General features: G+C 35.7%; 1 protein-coding gene across 3 annotated transcripts; it reads right to left on the bottom strand.

The window, feature by feature from the left end:
• Positions 1 to 1,518: 1,518 nt before the first annotated feature.
• Positions 1,519 to 20,269, bottom strand: HACD1 (3-hydroxyacyl-CoA dehydratase 1). Of its 3 annotated transcripts, none has more exons than XM_087945348.1 (7): positions 20,047 to 20,269; positions 17,206 to 17,323; positions 14,465 to 14,483; positions 14,296 to 14,381; positions 9,587 to 9,708; positions 5,433 to 5,611; positions 1,519 to 4,756 (listed from the first exon to the last, which is right to left on the bottom strand). In XM_087945348.1, exons 1-7 carry the CDS (start codon positions 20,181 to 20,183, stop codon positions 4,674 to 4,676), a joined length of 744 nt encoding a protein of 247 aa, XP_087801474.1. In that variant the 5' UTR covers positions 20,184 to 20,269; the 3' UTR covers positions 1,519 to 4,673. The 3 variants fall into 3 exon arrangements, with proteins under 3 accessions (XP_087801474.1, XP_087801475.1, XP_026541984.1); XM_087945349.1 differs by having other exon boundaries at positions 14,296 to 14,378; XM_026686199.2 differs by having other exon boundaries at positions 14,296 to 14,384; positions 20,047 to 20,268.
• Positions 20,270 to 21,575: the final 1,306 nt, after the last annotated feature.

Below are 21,575 nucleotides of genomic sequence, written 5' to 3'. Positions count from 1 at the left end.
CGATTGGAAGTTATGTATTATGTATTATATTGAAGGTCATAAACTTAAGGTATATATTGAAGTTTAAATAAGAGTTGAATGGATGTAATTAAAAGATATAAAGGTGTCATACTCCAATTAGTAACTACAGAAGAAAATTTGTTTAATGAGAAAAGATAATATGAAATTGAAACAGAACAGACAAAAGTATAAATATAATGATTTGAATTGAGATGAGATAATCAAAATAAAATTGAGAAAATTAAAAGGGGGGAAAAACTATATAGAAAATGTAAAATAGTTTAAGATATGGAATAGAATACAAAAAGGAGCATGAAATAGAGTTTTGTGTCTCTATAAAGAAATTCAACCCGGGACCATGCTATTTTCAAAAAAGATGTTTTACTTGTATTTTGTGTGTGAAAACCCAAATAAAACTTTATTTTAAAAAAACATTTGCTAGACCAATACTCGAATACAGCTCATCAGTCTGGAACCCACATTACGTATCTGATATTAACACAGTTGAGAAATCCAGAAATATTTCACAATTAGAGTTCTCCACTCTTCTACTCATTGCAGAATACCTTATGCCACCAGACTTGAAATTCTAGACCTAGAAAACCTTGAACTATGCTGCATTCGGTCCGATCTAAGTATAGTATATAAAATCATACATTGCAATGTCCTACCTGTCAATGAATATTTCAGCTTCAACCATAACAACACAAGAGCAAACAATAGATACAAACTCAAGGTTAATCGCACCAAACTTGCTTGCAGGAAATACGACTTCAGCAACAGAGTGGTCAATGTCTGGAATACTCTGACTCTGTGTTTTTTTCCCCAAACCCCAAAAACTTTAACCTTAGACTGTCTACTATTGACCTCACCCCTTTCCTAAGAGGTTTGTAGGGGGCGTGCATAAGCGCACCAACGTGCCTACTGTCCCTGTCCTATTGTTTCTTTTATATAATTTTTTTATTTTTCTTATATGTATCCATGTATTCATAACTATGTTTTTACTTATACCTATTATCTTGTAAGCAATTGACAAATAAAAAATAAATAAATAAAAATAAACATATAAGAAAAATTACATGATAGTTTTTTCCTGAATCCAAATTGTTTATTAGAGAGTAGGTTGTTTGTTTCTAAGTGGAGGATAATGGATTGGTTAATAATTGATTCCATGACTTTATAGGTGATGCAGCATAAAGAGATTGGTCTGTAATTTTCAACTAGGTTGGGGTCTCCCTTTTTGAAGATGGGGATGACCGTGGCTTGTGACCATAGTTTTGGCAAGGAGCTGGTCCTGAAAGATTTTTCAAAGATTATGCTTAGAGGTTCGGCTATGGCAGTGGATATCTTTTTTAAGAAGTAGGCACATATTCCGTCCGGTCCAATAAGTCAATTCAGCCTGTTTTACTTAGTGTTATGTGTGATTCAACACTAAGTCTAAGTCCTATAAAACAAGTAACAACTCAATGCCCTGTGTTTTGGGGAACTGGAAACAGCAAAATCATTAAAACATGGGAATGTGGATTGAATGATTTATTGGAAATGCAGTTTTCCAGAATAAAATATTTTTGTTCTTAAATTATGTCCAGAAAGACATTCCAAGTACTGTATGTGTTGAGAATCAAAAATTGTATTATTTAATGGGACGTACAAAATTATTTTAAAAACTTTATAATAGTCATATGTTTAGTCAATGACCATACATTAGAACCAAATATTCATATCCAAAAAACATCTGGAGCAATTCCAAGTTAGACCATAAAGAATTAACAGCATGAAGAAGATATATGTAATTAGTGTTAAAACATTAAAGAAAATAAAGACATCAATCATTAACAAACTTTCCCCCCCATATTACTCTTTTCTGTACTAATTCAGAAACCAGTTTCAAACAGCTGCCAGGATATTTTGAATGGTTAAAAGAAGACACAAGCAGTTATTGCAAAAATACAATTGATTCATCTTGAAATCTTTACATACAAGTATGACTGAAGGCTTTTTGTGGTATTTTATCTTAAAGCTTTCTACAACATGAGATAAACAGAGCACCTTTTATCATGTTATTGTAGAAAGAAATTTAAATTAAATACAGTATATGAACAGTGAAAACAAGTTTTTAAAATGTAGTTTTAATGCACTTTTCCTTAAAATCACATTTGACCCAAAGAATTAAGACCACTTAGATTTAGCCAGTAACTGCCTCTATATGTTTTACAGCCCAGATGCTGTGTAGCAAAGGTCCCTAATCCCATGAGTCCCAAATGTAAATATCCCCTCCCCCCTATATTTAATAACCTGTAGAGTTCTGCACATCACACTTCTGAAGTCTAGAGGTATCCTGAAAAGCAATAGTTTGTTCCTAAAATAGGAAGGTTATGGTTCTGATTAGGAATTCTTAGCACTCATCCCCACAATGATGAATAGGCAAAATATTAACAACTATACTTTCTCTTATATTGTCATTCTCTTACTATCCACTCTTTATAATTGTTCACCACTTGAAAAATACATTTTAAAAATGCAACTTTTGGCTACCAAAAATTACTTATTTGGCTTTGAATATCTCTGGAGTCAGATTTCAGGTTGATCTAAAATTATAAGTGTTACTTCTCGTACCTCATTTTTCAAATTTACTATTTTATTTAAACTATAATGACAAGAATTCAAATAATTATATAGCCTACATCACATTACTTTGGAGCAGGAGTCGCCAACCTTTTGGACCTCAGGGACCACCAAATTCATAATTTTAAATCCTGTGGACCACTAATATGAATTTTGACTGATGGTGGCTTGCTGACGTTTTCCCAGGGTCTCTGCAGAAAGCAGCAGAAACCCTGGGAAAATCCCAAAAAAGTCTGCAGGAAAATTCCCCACCCAGTTTTCCTACCGATCAATCATTCTTTATTTGGGATTGCAGGATACTGTCTCCAGCTCCATTCTCAGGGGGAGAGAGAGAGAGAGAGAGAGAGACTTTTGGCTTCATGCAAGGAAAGCAGCAGAAGCAGCAGAAGTCTTTCTTTCTCTCCCCCAAACTCTGCCAGAAATGAGTCTTTGTGAGACTTGTCACGCAACCTCTTAGAGAAGGATGCCCTGCAGGGTCCCAAAAACTCATTTCTGGCAGAGTTTGGTGGAGAGAAAGAAAGACTTTTGCTGCTTTCCTTGCATGCAGCCAAAAGCAGAAGAAGAAAGAAGCGGAAAGAAGCAGCCTGGCAGTGTTTCATTTTGGAAATAATTGTGAAAAGTAAATTCTGAAACCTATGGAAATGGGAACTTGTTTGCAACTCTTTAAAATGAACACCTGGTCCTAGCATGGGACCAGATGTGGCTGTATCTAAGATCTTGGGAAAGATATAGCTGCTTTAAAAGAGTTGCAGACAGCGGTGGCAGTCACACTCCCATGTGCTCCAAGGTTACTTTTCTGGAATTGAAACTAAAGTTTTACTAGCCTTTGTTTGCTTCTATGAAACTTGCTCTGCAACGTTGCTCTGTTGTTTAACCAGAAGGGTTAAAATAATTAAGAACCTTTAAACATCACCATGCTAACCAAAAATTGACAAAGTTTTCCATGGTTTTTCCTTATATAACTAGTGGGTAATAATATTTTCACACATTTATGTATAAAATTTTTAATGCAAAAAAAATTACTGCTTTTTTAACAGTTATTTAAAAATTATTTCTTAAATGTTCCTTTTAAAAATTATTCTGGAGTTTAGCAGGTTGGATTTGCAGAGATATTGCATTTATCTGCTTGTTAGCTGCTTCCAGTTATGAATTATTCTATATTTAAGACTAATTTCTATTGTTTATTTCTATTTCTATTTTCTCTTCTATTTCTACTTTCAATTATTTATTTACACTTGTAATTATGTCAGGGTGATGATTTTAAAAATTGTTTATATTCAATGTAAATAATTTTAATGAATGTTAAGTTTAAAATTGGTTAAAAACTAAGCATGAAATGAAAATTTATTAATGCAATGTTGTTAACAAAGAAAACTATTTTCATTACTTAGGGGCCTCCTCTTAAGTATCATCTTATAACATAGAAAGAGGCTGTCACAAGCGTCTTCCAACTACTTTCAAATGCCGCTCAGTAGGCCAGTTTTAAAAGTTAACTAAGCTTATGCCTGATTAGCATGTGGATGTGTAATCACCAAGGAAAACAAGATTGTAGCTTACCCTTGGGAGAAAAAACATCCTAAAAAAGGCAATGGTAAACTGTTTCCATAGTATTGCCACGAAAACAATACAGTTTTGTTCCAGGTTGTCATTTCTAATTGACCTTGACTCAAAGCTGCCTTTACCTTCAAGGATAGGTAAAAAGATTTTGTGACCATAATCAGGACTTGCATTTCCTAAGTAAAACTTATCCAAATAGGCTAGTGCAATAATCTCAATTCAATAATCAAGTATGATTTAAAATTATGAATGGGAATTTCTTAATAACAAATTCCAATCTATTCAACTTCTGCTAAGATGTGTGACCAAAAGTATATTAAACAGCCTGAAAAATAAGACTAAAATTTCATTTAAGCCTTTGGGTGTATTTATGTTAGAACACATCATGATCTGTGTTGATTTTATTTTGTCCCATAATTTCCAAATCAGACTTGACAACATGAAGGATTTGATTGTTACTCTGAAAAAGCACCATGATTACAAAGTTTGTTTTAATCGTCCTTTTCTACAATCACTTCACCATGAAGCACTTTCCTTCTTTGACGTAGCATGTGAAAGTACAGTTGTGGAAACACTAAAAAAAAGCCAAAAATAAAACAGATTAGACTATGTTGAAAATAAAATGTGCAATCAAACTTCAGTGCATTGAACTGATAGAATATGGAACTGAATCTTGGATTAGTAAATTGGCTAGAATCTTCCATATATGGAAGTCCAAGAATTTGTTTTTAACTTAATGTGCACTAGTCTTTGATAAGGTTTTATTACTATTTCAAAATGATCATTTTGAATTAATATATTCATTAATAATTCAATGAATAACACTGGGTAGTATTTCATAGATAATTATTTCAATATATAACTTTCAGCATTTGAGAAGAAAATAACTCAATGTTCCTGATTTATGATGAAGATATGCTGGGAAGTAATTCTAGGTTTTGCAAATCCAATAAATCTGGAATACCTGAAATATACTACTGATCAATCTAGTGCAGTTTTGTCTACCTCAGTAAATAGCAGCTCTTCATGATCTCTTGCTCACTAAAATTTATTCCAGGCTATTCAAAATCTTTTTTAATTCTAGATATCACACCTTGTGAGTTGTGATGCCTGACAGAATTTCATTGAAGACCCATGTTTTATTATTAAGCAATAGTTAATTTCAAATGAGTATAACTTTCATAGCGTTCTTGAAAAGTAGTTTTATAAAACAAAAATGATTATTTCTATATATATTCATTGAAACTTACATGGTATATAAGAGGCCATGACGATGAGCAGAAAATAATAGTAGTCAAAAGACACATTATATTTGTTGGGAAGTCTCACTGAAAACATGCCTGATCTCTTCACATACGGTAACGCTGCATAAATTGTTAGAAGCTCACCAACAACTCCTACTGGATATAGAATGATGAAAAAATTGTACCTGGGGTAAAAATAAAAGCAGATAAATTGCTTGTCTTCTCCTTTGCAACACACAACCAGCAAAGGAAAGATGAACTGAAAATCTATGTGCATTTATCTAAAATAAGTTCTGGATAGAATGGTTTGTCATGTGAAAAATGTATTTGTATCCAGCATAATGTAGTGTTCTTAACTTTGCTTTAAATATGTATGTATTCTGGTGGGCAAGCCAACACCTGAATATCTTTTTCAGATATTGATATTACTTTGAAGCCCTGCCTGAAAACCTGTTCATAGGGATGTCACTGGGAAAGGGTCTTGCAACCACCAACTAAAGTATCATCCTTGCATGTGAGGAACTGCCTTACCTCATTGGGATTAATCTCTCCCATTCATTCCAGCTGAAAGGGATACTTCAGATCCCATCAGTCAAAGGATTTTAGCTAGTGGGATCCAGAAGAAGAGCCTTTTCTACTGTAGTCCCCATTATCTGGAATATTTTCCTATTGGACATGAGATTCGACCTCACATCCCTGGCCTTCTGGAAATGCACTGCTACTTGGTTGGGGTCATGACTGGGGCCTACTATATTGGGAGCAACTAATGAGATAGAAAAGATTCTTTCCCCCAAGCTTTCCATCATATTGGTTTTTAATGTTAAACTTTTTATTCTATTTTAATTGTTTTTTCACTTTACTTTTATTATATTGTAAACTGCCCAGAGTTGATATATTAGTGATATGGGCAGCCTAGAAATCCAATCAATTAAAAAAATGTGGATGCTCATAAAAAGACCTGATTTCAATTACACAGCTATGGCTATCATTTCATTCTCCCTTATAGATAGCCCTGCCTACTTGAAATATAACTGCATAAAGAAAGGCAAAGGTTTCCCATGTCCAATCATGTCTGATTCTAGTGAGTGGTGCCCATGTCCATTTCTTAATGGAGCCAGCATTATCTGAAGACATTTCTGTGGTTATATGGCCAGCATGACTATATGTCGAGATGCATGGACCGTTTCTCACTGAAGGGCATACTGTAACAATGTACTGGCTATCTACCCAGAAATAGGCTTTATAAATTCAGCAGATCTATAACGGTTCTACTGAATATTTATACCAGTTAGAAAACTTTTTATTCTCACCAATAAGAGGTTTTAAAGATTAGTATTCATAATCTAAGATATTCTAAAATGTTATTGCTGCTTTTTCCCTTATTTCCTTATAATTTTTTGTTAATTTATTCATTTTACTTTTCTATAAGAACATGAGGCCTTAGATTATAGTGACACTTATATATTTAGCTTGGAAGATATGCGCTAATAGTTTAGGATAGCATTAAAAATGCCAGGTTGAATGTTTTAAAAATGAACTAAAGAACAGCAGTCAAGCAATCCCCACAGCTATTTCTTATAGGCAATTATTGATGTTATATGGATAAAAGCTCACAACTGAAGGAATGGCATCTTGGGAAATGCTAGGATGTTTTTTGTTTTTTTAATGAAAGACTGCTTGCTTTGAAAAGCATTGCCTTATTTACTTGTTGTCAAGTCACACACTGAAAACCTTCAAAAGGATATGAAAATACTTGAAGAGTTTTCATGCAAGATACAGCATGCAAATGTAGCCTTCATAAAATAAAACCTCTCTTCAACTCATGCTGGGAAAAGCAAGGAGACAGTTACAAAAACTGCACAAAGGGCATTCCATGAGGAAAATGGTTAAGATTTAAAGCAGCAGCCCCAGAACCTGAAAACTTCATTAAGATTTAATGGACTTAGAGCAGGGGTGGGCAAACTTTTTGGCTCGGGGGCCTCATTGACTTTTAAAATTTGACAGACGGGCCGCCACCTGGTGTCGAAATGCCTGTCATTACAAGTCAAAATCAAATGAATGCAATCATTCAATCATTCACATCAAACCTTAATTCTGTACCAATCTTCGGCGGGCCGGATTAAAAAGACCAACGGGCCGGATGTGGCCCGCGGGCCGTAGTTTGCCCACCCCTGACTTAGAGAATATATAGGTCAACTGGAATGGAATAAATGGGATTCAACAAGAGGCTCAAAAATGTTCTGAAGGAGAAACCAATTAATGCAATTTTAACTATAACAACTACAAATCAATAAAGGGTAGATTAAAATTATGCCTATGCAAAAAATAATTGCAAAACCAAAATTTGAGAATTTAAACCAAAAAGTCAACTGAACCAAAAACTCTTTTGAATTTTGAATACCCACTTTAAAAAAGTCAAGTAGAAAAGTTCAGATTAGGGCTATCATTTTCATTTCACAAAAGAATGGCTGCCATCTAATTGTCATATAGATTTTTGCAATTCTATTTTAGATTATAGTTGTCTTTGTTCCATGAATTCAGACAACTTGCAGAATTTCTGGTTTGAAACTTAGTAAGCTCAGTGTTTGAAACTTAGTAAGACTATTATCGTCATTACACATTTTGTTAAGTTTCAAACAATTTGAACTAATTTGCTTACTTTATTGTTAATGAGCTGCTTTGGAGCTATTGTATGTGCTATCTTCTTCTGAAAAATAATATGAAAAATGTTTTAGCCTTTACATGTATGCAATCCTGTAAATCAAGTTTAGAAATTAAATTCTGTACATTCACAAGGAACAAAACAATGTTCCAGCAAAACAATGTTTATTTCTACAATAAAAGTTATTTGTGGGGAAAAAATCAGCAAAGTGATACGTTCTTTTTCTTTTTTTAGTTCCATTGAAATGTTTGAAAATTTAAATTGCTAATTTACTGGCATTCTTTACTTATCATTGCTTATAATTTATTGCTAGTTACTGCACATTTATGTAGTATTGTAATGATGTATAGCAATATTAACGTTAAATTGAACACAGCTTGATGGAAAATGATCCCATCTTTCTAAAGAGACTCAAGTTCAATTCTCCATTCAGCTTGAAAGCTCTTCATGAAATTCAATTCATGTTAGTTAAAATAAAAACCTGACCTACCTTGAGAAGAAAAAAATGCCCCAAATGTTAATTGTGTAGTCCTTTGCAAAATATATGATTATGATTGAATTTCTAAAGTGAAAAACACTTTTACTGGATGGATGTAAAAAACAACATACTACAATCACTATCATAATATCCAGAGCCTCAATTTCCATCCACAAACTTTGTGAAAACCAATATGGCTACAACAACTAGCTACTGAAGGAGAAGTTACCTAGGAGTAAAGCTCATGTTGGATATGAATAGAATATTTGAAATTTAAGTGCTCTAATAAATCACTTTCTAATTTTTTAGATATCACATGCCTTTCCAGAAACCATACCTTACATATTTTTATTTACCTTCTTTTACATTTAATTCCAGCAAAATAATGGCCTAAAATGGCAGAACAGAAAGCCTCTTACAAATTTTATAATAAGGAACATTTTGCATTGCAATATGCAAAAATGGAGGACACCTTAAACGATACACTGACTATCTCCTAAGAACCAGGAAAATATACAATTTGTAACTGAGACAGCCAGTTTGGTGTAGTGATTAAGATGCTGACCTAAAAACCAGGAGACTGGGAGTTCTAGTCTTTACTTAAAGATGAAGGCCAGCTGGATGACCTTGGACCAATTACTCTCTCTCAGCTTAATCTACCTCACAGAGTTGTTGTATGGAAAGCAGGAGGAGGAGATATATATTAAAAATTATAAATGCAGGATAAACGTCTAATAAGCAAATTAAAATAAATTCAATATTCAGTCTTTTTAAAAGACACACACAAGCACGCCTTAGGAATATTAATGATATAAGCAAAGGGAAAGTTAACTAAAAGTTACATAATTCTGCTTTTAAAATACATCCAATTCTAAGAATTTACACTGTGTTTCAAGCACATCAAATCACTTTATAGACATACACGGAAAACTCCCAAAGCAAATTTCTTCCTTGCTGATTAGGCATGCATAAAAAGCATGCTCAGAACAATGTGAAACTAAACTGCAAGGCATTCTCCACCTGGCCCATTTTATGAAGTATGGCAAATGGTTGAGCATATTGAATGTGTAGAAGGAATATCGAGTAATCTCAGTCACAGTCCAAACAACCAGAAAAAGAATAACACTCTCCTCATTCTGGATCTGTGGAAGTATAAAAAGCTAAAGTTTCCTTGAATCCTTAGAATTGCAACAGACTCTCAGATAATTCACCAAAATCAATATTGTTTAGGACAAATATGATAGGATGAAGATGCTGTCTATATTTTAGTCAAAGTAAAGGTTCCCTTTGTGCATATGTGCTAATGGTTTCCGACTCTAGTGGGTGGTCAGTGGCGGATTAAGGCTCACTGGTGCCCTAAGCACTGACAAATCTTGGTGCCCCCCCCTTCTACATACTGTACAAACGTAACCATATTCTCACCTATGGACATAGTGCCCTAAGCATGTGCTTAGTCTGCTTAATGGTTAATATACCACTGGGGGTGGTGCTCATCTCAGTTTCAAAGCCGAAGAGTCAGCGCTGTCCGAAGACGTCTCCGTGGTCATGTGGCCGGCATGATTAAATGCCAAAGGCGCACAGAACGCTGTTACCTTCCCACCAAAGTTGGTCCCTATTTTTCTACTTGCATTTTTTACGTGCTTTCGAACTGCTAGGTTGGCAGAAGCTGGGACAAATAACGGGAGCTCACCCCATAACGCAGCACTAGGGATTTGAATCGCTGAACTGCCAAAAGTGAGTAGGTTTTTTTTTTTTTAAACAGAAAAAATGTAGAAGCAAAGAACTGATATGTACTGTAACATTTTTCTTATTTTAAAACTAGCCATTCCCTTCTGTTTCTAGCATTCTTTTTTTTTAAGATAATCATTTATATTTGGTCCTACTATCTCCATCACCCTTCCCCAACCTGGTGCTCTACAGATGTAATGGAATTCCAAAACTCAGAATTTCAAATAAAAAATGCCCAAGCTAGGTGGGGAATTCTGAATGTTGAAATCCTATACATCTGGAGGAACAGTAGGTTAGTAGAAATGCTATAGTAGTTTCTCAGAAACAACTTCTTTAGAATTCCATCATAAATACATGTAGGGATGCAAAACTATTCAGACAACTGGCAAAAAACCATTATTTTTTTACAGATGTTGTATTGGGTCAGGTTTTGAGGGATTCTTTGGCAGAACACCTTTGATCCATAAAAGAATAAAACAAAACAAATTAAAAATTCTTGCATGTACTTTTCAAAATAAAATGTTAACACTGCTGCAATGAAGAACTTTTTTTGCTGTTCGTAGGCAGATGGAGAAAAGCCTTTAGTCTTTTCACTGTTTCAAGAGTTTGTATTGATCTAGCCATTCTTTTATGACATCAGCATCTATGGTGGATTAAATTAATTCCTAGATTTACAAAATAAGATCTATTGATTAGTTTCTGAGAATCATTAAAGACAAGTAATTTTCCTTTCATTAAAATAGGAAGAATTTTGTAATAGATCTTCTTGCTCGAAGGCTAATACACATTCCAATGACATCTGAGAAATAAAATAAAAATTCTAAATCGTTTTTTTAAGAGAAAAGAGAACCTTGGATACTTCCAGCTAATGCACTACAATGAGTAATACATTTTAATATCAGTTTTAAAAATATCAATTTTGTTGTTAATGCATTCAAAAAAATTTCTCTATAAGTATTTAAGGAATAGGAATATTTTTGTTTAACTTTTGTATCAACATTGTTATATTTAAACTGTGGTTTCTGGGAGTCGAGGGAGGGGTTGTAAACTTATAATAAGTCATAATACTTACAATATAATAAATAAACTTATTATAAACAATGCAAATTAGTTAAGGCATGAAGAAGGGATAAGACAGAAATCAAATTGCTTTTTAACTTTTTCTTTCTAATATGAAGAAAACAATAAACAACAATAATAAATAATTGTGAAGTCCTTCATTATTAAGGTAGAAACCTTTATCATATAAAATAATTTAAGCATTTTGCAGTTGTTTGTCAAAGCTAAATTCACCTCTAGGTGTAAAATATAAGCAATCTTACGCTTCTTATGCTTAAGTTTAACATTTTAGAAAACTCATTACTTAACTTTTTTCTCTTTATCTTTAAAGTTATCTAAATCATCAGTCATCACTGTATAAATACTAATTCAACAGACAACATTATACAGTCAACACTGTATAAATACTATTGTACCCATACATAAGTTACTTGTGTTTTATAATAATACACTAAAACAATATTTTTAATTTATGTATCTTTATTTATTGCTATAGAAAATCAAGTGTGGGATCATCACACATTTAGGTTTTTAAAGCAATTGCTCCTTTGAAACCTGAATACTTGTTTTGTATATGACATAGTCTAGTTTAATTTGATGCATTATAAACCAGAAAGCTTTATAACCTTTTTGTTATTTCTAATAACATTATCATTCTACAATTATTTAAACTTTTTTTTCTTGGCTGGATAGGCCTTTATAAATAGCCTTTGATTTATAGCCATTCATTAAGTGACCATCTGAAGTTACAACAGCACTGAAAAAAGTGACTTATGAGCGGTTTTCACATTTATGATTGTCATGGCATCTCCATGGTCACATGATCAAAATTTGGACACTTGGCGACTGGCATATAACAATTGCACTATACCGGAGTCATGTTATCACTGTTTGTAACCTTCTCAGCCAGCTTTCAACAAGCAACGTCAGCAGAGGAAGCCAGATTTGCTTAATGACCACATGATTTATTTAACAACCACAGTGATGCACTTAATAAGTGTGGCCAAAAGCCTCAAAATGGGACAAAATTCACCTAACAACTACCCTGCTTAGCAATGGAAATCTGGAGCTCAATTATGGTTGTGAGAACTAGCTGTATTTTTTTCCTGTGATTTTGGCTCTAATATTCTCCTGGAATCAATTTTTTTTTTTTACATTTTTCATTCTGAGAAACATAAACCTAACATGATCAATATCTTAGAAACTAGGTGATACTTCTACTGATGCTGAAAAAGTATTTATATATAAACCTTGTTTAATTATCTAATCTAATAAAAAATAAACTTTCAAGAACCCTAGGAAGAGAAAAAAAACATATGAGTTTTAATCAGCGGGAAGAGGCCATTCCTACTTACTTTCCTACATAAGGAAATCACTAAGTGCCATCTGCTGGTGAGAGATCCAACTGTTTCAAAGTGCACAGGGGTATACAAAAACAAACCAGCTTTATGTGAGCAAAAGTTCTAAAATCTAAGATTCACTCACACAGTAATCACAATCAATTTACTAACAATTCCTAAGTGAAAGAATTGATCCAACAGGCTATGAAATAGAATAAAACACTGTTTATCTTATTATAATAAAATTTGCACTCCATCTAACCAAAATGGTATAAGGCATTCATGAACATAGTTAACCAGACTTTTTCCTCACTTTTTTGTGCAATAAGAAATGATCTTCTAGCAAATGCATTTAAGATTGGCATTTCTATGTCCATCTAAAGAGAACTTCTTCAATTGAGGAGGATTACATTCTTGATTCAAAACATTTATTTACATATCAATAATCCCTTTGTAGTGTATCAGAACAGAAGAAAGCTACAAACTATAAAATATAATTGAAATTAATGGGACATTAATTTTTTGTTTATTTCTATTTTTCAACAAATCAAAAGCATAGATACACTACTTAGTGCATAATAATTGCTCTTAGGATGTATATCCAAAATTTAAGCTGTCTAAAACTGCATGTTTCTTCTCAAACTGAAATCTCTTTATTCAATTCCAGTATATAATATGCATTGCAAGAATAGGTACTTTTTCTTAGTTATTTTAATACGGAGCACTTTACTATTGGAATGGCAAAACATAAAAGTCGTATATCCAGCCTCAATGGCTTTTACAATCACTTTACCCATATGTAATTACTAGGGACTTTTTCATTTCACCTTATAGGTCTGTGCTTTTCAGTCTTTCTTAAACCATTGACAATGGTTCTATGCCAGGTGTCAGCAACCCACGACTCCAGAGCTGCATGCGGCTCTTTGGGCACACACATACACATATACATACATACACACACGGGGGAGATAGACACACACAGAGATAGATACAGGGAGAGAGTGGGAGAGAGGGGAAAATAGGGAGAGGGGAAGACAGAGATACAGAGGGAAAGAGACAGAGACACACAGAGAGATACAGAGGAGGAGAGAGAGATACACACACAGATACAGAGAAAATGGGAGAGAGAGAGGAAGATAGGGAGAGAAAGATACAGAGAGATACAAAGGGAAAGAGAGGGACACACAGAGAGAGATATAGAGTGGGGAGAGAGATGGAGAGAGAAGGGAAGAGAGGGAGATGGGGAGAGAGAGAGAGAGGGAGGGAGAGGGGAGAGAGAGACATAGAGAGATACAGAGATGGGAGAGAGAGAGACATAGAAAGAGAGAGAAAGGTTTTGTGGCTGGGTAGGCATAGCTAGGGGGTCATGTGACTGGATTGAATGAGTTGGTCATGCCCACCCAGGTTTTGTGGCTCCTGGTGTTTGTTTTTTTCCCCTGTGGGAAACGGGTCCAAATAGCTCTTTCAGTGTTTAAGGTTGCAGATCCCTGGTATATGCTAACTTATATTTCAAGAATTTCAATATATCTCTAAATGTTTAACTGTTTTGGTGATACCAGGATATTGTGCACTGAGCGATGCAATGTTCACTTTGACGCTTACCTGTTTTATACTATGTGTAACAAACCATACCATGAAGATTCTGGAACTCACTTGGACCCCCGTCACGAGCACAGAAGTGTGCACTACTCCTTAAAAAGAGAAATAGGTCACCGTTGTCCAATAAAGTAAGAGTGGGCTTAGTTAACTGAGAAACTGAAAAGAGACTCACCAACCGCACAGTGGATTATCTGGAAAATTGAAAGGAGGGGTAAACAGAAGGAATTAGAATGTGAGTATTCAGAACTGAACTATAGCTGGAAAAATCTCTGCTTAGCTGTATTCTTTTCAGAGGTATTTTTCTTACACATACACATGGAAATAATAAATTTAATTTGTACATGGATCTTGTATCAAGAATGAATTTTAATGTGGAAAATACAAGCTATACAATAATAATGGAGATATTACTAGAGAAGTATGTTTACTTGCCAATTTGGGAGTAGGATTCTGGCAACAAAGAGAGACTGGTTACCTAATTCATTTTAGGAATATTAATTAAAAAACAGAAGCAATAATGAAAAGGAAATGTGATATAATAGCAGGCTGTCCTTTTTCTTATCTCAGCCAAAATGCATCCAATTTAGATTATACAAATTACTGGTTATGGCACTTTTGACCAACCTGGCATCTTCGTTATGATTTCAAGTTAATTATTCAAATTAGATAATTATAATGCAATACCAAAGGATTGGAAGAGGTGACGATGTACCCCAGTTGTAAGTGGATAAAATAATATAATCTTACTTGTTAGCACAGTGCTTACTACTTGTGCTACTTGGTGTAAAATAGTGTTATTAGTCTATAATTTATTTGTTTCTCTCTGGCTTTCAGTTTTTCATAGTTACGACTAACGTGCAACACCAGCTTAGCCATGGCATTTATTATTGTGTATCCATTTTTTCTATTAATTGTTGCTAATGTCCAAGGGGAGAAAAGGCATGATTAGAAGTTGAAAAGATAAGCAAATAATTATATGGCACTAGAGTTCAATATCTAAGTAACCAATCCTGGGACCTGTAAAATTATGAAGTCTAACACCTTGAAAAAATACACGTGATAATAAATCTTAATTAAAAATAGCAAAATTGGAGAAACAATATGGCGACAAGATATATAGAATGAATAACGCTTCCAACGTATCCCACTAATTTCCAATGGTCATGCTGGTTGTAGCTGATGGGAGGAATTTCAAAGAATTTGGATGGCCATATTTCTTATTCATGTCTTAATATAAAATCCTCCCTGGACAACTAGGGAATTGTGCAAACTAGCTTCAAATGCAAGCTACAGGAGGTTGTTATATATGATTTCTCTAGTAACGTGTAAAGTGTGTACCTACAGTCTCTAGTAAAGTGTGTACCTACAGTCCATCCACATGTAATTTTTAGAGGATTGCAATTAGGATTCTTTATTGTTCTTTATTATTCTTTATTTATTAATTTTTATTCTGCTTTGTCTTGCAAGACAACTCAGTTGAGGCGTTCCCCTAAGTTTATGCCCCTACAAGTAGTCCAATGAAGGAATCTGAGCTGAAACTGATTGTCCCAAAGCCACCTAATAGAGTTCCAAGGGTTAGTTGGGACATAAGAATGAGTTTCTATATTTCTTAACCACTGCCTTATGAGCATTAATGTGTGGTGTGTTTTACTCCCTTCCAATCAGTGCATATCATTGGGCATTTATGATTACAAATACAAATCCCCAGGATATCAGAGCACAAGAAGACTTTCCCTACATTACTGCAAGTAAACGTGAACGGAGTGTAGTGTAGGTATCACATACTTAGGGACTTTTTAAAAAACAAAATAGACATCAAACTGCTCAGAGACTGATTAACAGGAAATGACATCATAATGGATGATAGCCAGCACAAAGAAAGAGGATTGGATATCTGGAAATACAGAAGCCCAACAATACAGATCTTCCTGATCTTTCAGGAATTTCTGAACAAGTTTCAGATGCATCACAAAATAGTGGTAGTCTTTGCTTAATGACTCAAAATTAAGACAGGCCTTCCAGAGTTATTTATCACCTGTTTTCAAATGTCAGCTGACAGCTGCACCCATCGTTCAACCACTTGACCACGATTTTGGGATATATATATATTTTGCTGGTTTCTGGCATTTGTTTCAGTCTCCAGCAAAAACAAAAAACCCAACAAAAAACATCTCTTGGGGAAAACAGACTCATTTTATGATACTGGTGTTCATTTAGGAGTTCGTTATGTTTTCTTAATGACCACCACAAAAAACATTGTAAAACTGAGCATGGTCACATCTTACAACCATAATTCCAGGCTCAGTTACAGTCATTAGTTGAGAACTACCCATATACTAATTGAATTTAGACTACATCACAATCACCTGGAGAAGTGCTAAATGAGCACAGAGAGTTACTATCAAATTTGCAACATTAAAGTCTGTAAGATGAAATGCTCTCATAGCACTTTCATATGGGATGTCTATGAATTATAATTTGATCTTGACATCTCACAAAATAACTATTACAGTTGCATATATTTTATCAGTGGCAGGTGAGTACAGCTCTCATCTGAAAGCACTAGTTCATCTAACGCAGCTCCAGTGACTTCTAGAAACTTCTAAGGCCTTTCATTTTAAAAAGGCTCTTGGTTTGGAAATCAGAATCCCAAGGAGGCATTCTGGAAAATTAACTACAAACTCTGGCTCCAATTCCTTTTTGTCATAAATGAACACTTAACAAGGTGTCAGGGAACAATTTGTAAATGACACTGTGAAAGCTACAGTTGATACCTCAGAATATATTCTGCAAGTACCTTCTGATCTCATTAATGGCCCAGCAGTCTCTGGCAACAATTATTTAGGCTGCTAACTATTTTTGGTCCAGATTCACATTCTCCTTTCAGATAAGATGTATTTACTAAAAACTTACCTCAAGCAAAGCAAAAGTCTGGAAAAATTTAAGTGTCTTTTGAATGCTTTTATATAAGCCTTTGTATGTTCCTTTGTCCATATAGAATCGGGCCATGGCAATAGCCAGTACAAGCCACCTAAACAGAAAAAACAATATCCTTAATGGAATAATGAAGTTAAAGTATTTTCATGTTGTCCCATATCAGTTATGTATACCTCATCATCTCTTAGGCACTGTCATTCATCTGTTTTGTATTTAAGTGTGTTTTTATACAGATAGAAAGTACTGGAAAGAATTGAGATCAAGTTTACTCTGTAGCAAGATAACATTTCAGATGATTCCTTTTTCTAATCTCATCTATTATTCATGGTCCAACTGAATTTCTTTTATTTTTATTTACACATTAGATAGATACATTAATATGCAGCAAATTAGGAAGTCATTTTTTTAATTTTATTTTTATTTTTTATTTTCTACACAAAGCATTCAATTATGATTCCAAAATTATGGGATGCATCTACTATACAGCAAAATGAAGGAAGATACACGTGCAAAAACTCATAACCACAAGTTTCTTCAAAGCAATTTTCCTAGTCAAAGGGTTGTGGGAGGTATAGTTCAAGAGACTGCTCTCCCCAGCATGGGGAGGAAAGAAGCTAAATTCTGCCTTAGATAGTGAAATATTCTTTGGGATTATTGTTATACAGTATAAGGAAGAAAAGTTTGTCCATTCCATACTTTTTCAAGCTCTCTATTTTAAAAAAAGCTTTCATAAACTTTGATTAAAAAAAACCCTTAATAAATATTAAAAAAAAGTCCAGTTTGGATTGGTTATGATTGACTATGTGCTATCAAGTAGCAATTACACAGAATACAGCTAGACCTTTTCCAGGATGAATGTGATTGAGTAAATAAATAAAACAAATCTTAAGCACCTTTAGGTAGTGAGGTCTGAACATATCTTTTGAAATGTATCTTATTAACTAGGAATAGAAGCGCGAGACAAACGCTGAAGAAAAAGAAGAAGAAGAAGAAGAAGCTCCTCATAACGTGCCCAACCTAAGCTTACTATTGTAGAGTGCAATAAACTGAATCTGAAACCAAAGCTTTTGTGGGGAATGTTACTGAAGACACATGATATTATATTATACATAATCCTATGATAAAGAGTAAGGTTCTACAAGGCACCAAGTTATGGACTGTTTTAACAACTGTTTGCTGAATAAGAATATCTGACTGCTTATAAATAGCAAATGTAAATAATTTATACATAGTAGAAAGACACATCTTTCGTGTATCAGTTTGGTCTAGTGGTTAAGGCACCAGTAGAAGACCGTAAGTTCAAGCCCTGCCTTACTCATAAAAGCTAATCATGGACCAGTCATTTTCTCTCAGCTCACACCCACCTCACAGGATTGTTGTTTTGGGGAAAATAGGAGGAAGAAGGTGTGTTGGATAGGTTTGCTGCCTTATTTCTAAAAATAATAAAGGCAGGATACAAATAAATAAATAAAATAAAACAAATCAAGCCAGATACTAGTGATACTATAGATGTAATTTAGGGGTTAAAAGTATAGAAGTGGTTGCATAGAAACAGAATCATAAATCACAAAGGTTGGATTCACTAATGTTTGTGATGGACTGTAGTTAGGGATGGATTCCCAGGAGAAAGAGGGTGCATTCCAGAAGAATAAGAGGCAACTCAGTCTGGATACTACAGAAAGAGAGAAGACAGCCCCTCTCTAATAAAGGGATATAGAATATCCTGTAGGTGTAGCCAATCTCATTGTACACATGTTGTACTCTTGACAATAAATGTAATAATAAAGGTGGGTCCTCAGGAGTCCTCAGGCAGAGTGGTCAGTCTGGGAAGATTTTGTCTAGATATGTGAAACAAAGACCTTGGAAGAATTATGACCACTGACATTCTTGGTTTTGGGCTTGACATGTTGAAGAACGTGAAGCATCCAAAAAGAAAAAAATGGGGTGGAATGGAGAATGGGTTTTTTTCCCCAACCTTTTAAATAATTTGAAGTACTGAAAATATGCTCAGGCAGAAGTAGAGTTGATAATGGCAGGATGCCTTCTCTTTGGGAGAACATTCTATTGTCATTTATATCTATTATGGAAGAAGGAACATCTCTTAATTTAACATTCCTTCAGAAGAGTTTCAAAGTACAAATCAGATCGGACATGAAATTATGGTTTATTCAATAGGCGATGTTCAAACAAACCATGGTGATCAGCTGAACCACTGCACTAAGGAATGTTTCTAAAACCAGCTAAACCAGCTAAAGCAACGAAGTTACAACTTTGTAACAAAGTTAGAAGTCCACCTTTAAGGCCCACTAACCCTCACGTCACCCTGGAGGTTTGGGATTAAATGCTCCCTGATCCACCTCAGGCTCGGGTTACCGCGGCCATCTGGCCGGGCAGGTGCTATCGAAGGAAGACGGCTCGAGTCAGTGGGAGGGGACCGAGCGCCGACTGAACATGCTCTTGTCTTCGGCGGCCACCGCAATAAATTATGCCGAGGGAAGCAGTCTGCCCCATTCCACAACCCCCGGCCGGCATTCCGGGCTCGGGCTATACTTAACCTCTCCGGCGGGCTCGAGGGATGACGTGCTCGTCTTGCTGGAAGTCTGCACCGTATTAGGCAATGCAAGCAAGCCAGGGCTTCTCCCCCAGCCGCCGCTCGCGCTGCCCCGCCAATGCCGCCCCCTTTCTCCCCTCACCACAGTGCCCAGCAGGTACAGCCCCGTCCGTAGTTCGGAGAGGAAGCCTTTCGCCCTGGGGCGGGGAGAAGGAACAGTTCCGTGTTCGACCCACCGCCGGCTCCATCTGCAACACCCCGCTCACCCGGCCGTCATGGTGATGTTGTAGAAGATCAGCCAGGCTGTGGTCACCGAGCTGCGAGGCCGAAGCACCTTCTTGCCATTTTCCTTCTCTTCCATCGACCGGTTGCCGGCGGCGCTGTCCTCTTCGTTGGGCGCCATGGTTTCCCCCCCGAGGCCAGGCGCAGACAGATCGAGGCACAAGCGGCCGCGAAAGGGACAGAGGGGAGGAGCAGAGCAGGCGGGGCCGGTCGCAGGCGGGGCGGCCACAGCAGGAGAGGGCTTAGGCACTCGGGCAGCGACCTAGTGGGGTGGCGAGTGCGGCTGTCTCCTCCCCCACTTCCTTTCCTGCCCAAAGTGCAGAGGCTCCCACTCACAACTTTGTGTTGGGTTCATGTAAGCAAAGGAGTTGTCACTTTCCCGGCGGGGCTTTTCCTTGCCCTACGAAGGGCGATTTTCAAAGGTAGCCAAATGAACACATTCCATCCCAGATATATTAGAATCTTCTCCCTCCTCATTGTTCCTAGGTAGCAATAATACACAATAACGGGAAGTTCAAAATATTCTAATAGGAACGAGATTTCCCCAATCTGGCGCTCTCCAGGTGGGTTGCACTACATCAACCCTTGGGCTTTTCCACATCCGAAAGGATAGTCGGTGGGATTTGTAAGTTGTGGTTCAGCACACTCAGAAGGCTTCAGACAGGGTTCTGCAAGGCAGTTTGCACATTTCCAGAAGTCACAATTTCTCCTTATTTAGAAAAAGAAAATCGGGTGCAGTAATTATTTGCATACTTTGAGATTTCTGCTAGTCTGAAAAAAGTCTATGTGTGATTCTGGTTCCTTTCTGATTGCTCTTAATGACACGGCTATAATCAGACAGTTCCATGGGTTTTTGAAGAGCAAAATGAAACTTCCAGATCCAAAGGTAGCAGACTTCTGTGGGAAAACAATATACTACAGTAGCATACTGCTTTGGGTAAATTCCAGGGAAGTTTACTTCTGCCTTAAGATGTGAAGTTTTCTAATTTGATATGATTCAGCAGAATTTCTCTTTGTACCCCTGCACTTTCTTTTGAATCTATGTGAATGAATGCATTGGCATGCATGTCTGAGGTAATTATTCTCATTTTTATTGTGATAATGTAGACTGCCTCATTCTCAATCCACCACGGAGCACTTTACATTTCTTTTAAGATGTCAGTTTTCAGTTAATGTATTTCTTTTAGAAAATGGGTAGACCTGTGTTCAGATCTAACATGAGTGACAGGTTAATGGTTGAATATCTTCATGTTTGTTACTTGTCTGTCAAACATTTTGAAAGGTGGGTAAACCCCAAAACCTTGCATTTACCCACAATTCCCCACACCTTCCCACCATATATTAAGGAGAACAACTGATAAATACTTTTCCAACCAGGTGAATATGTGGGATGGGAAAGGAAATGAGACTGGGAAAACCCACCAATTACTCTTCTTAAATTGTTCCATAGGACATCTATACAGACAGGCTCAGAGGAAGGTGAAAATTTGGCTGTAATAGCAATGCAAATTAT

Source organism: Notechis scutatus, chromosome Z (assembly GCF_049901735.1).
Source record: "Notechis scutatus isolate UNSWTSFEM ecotype Mainland chromosome Z, rNotScu1.2, whole genome shotgun sequence".
NCBI classification, from domain to species: Eukaryota; Metazoa; Chordata; class Lepidosauria; order Squamata; family Elapidae; genus Notechis; species Notechis scutatus.
Note: the sequence above shows the minus strand (reverse complement) of the source record. Positions and strands in the feature narration are given on the sequence as shown.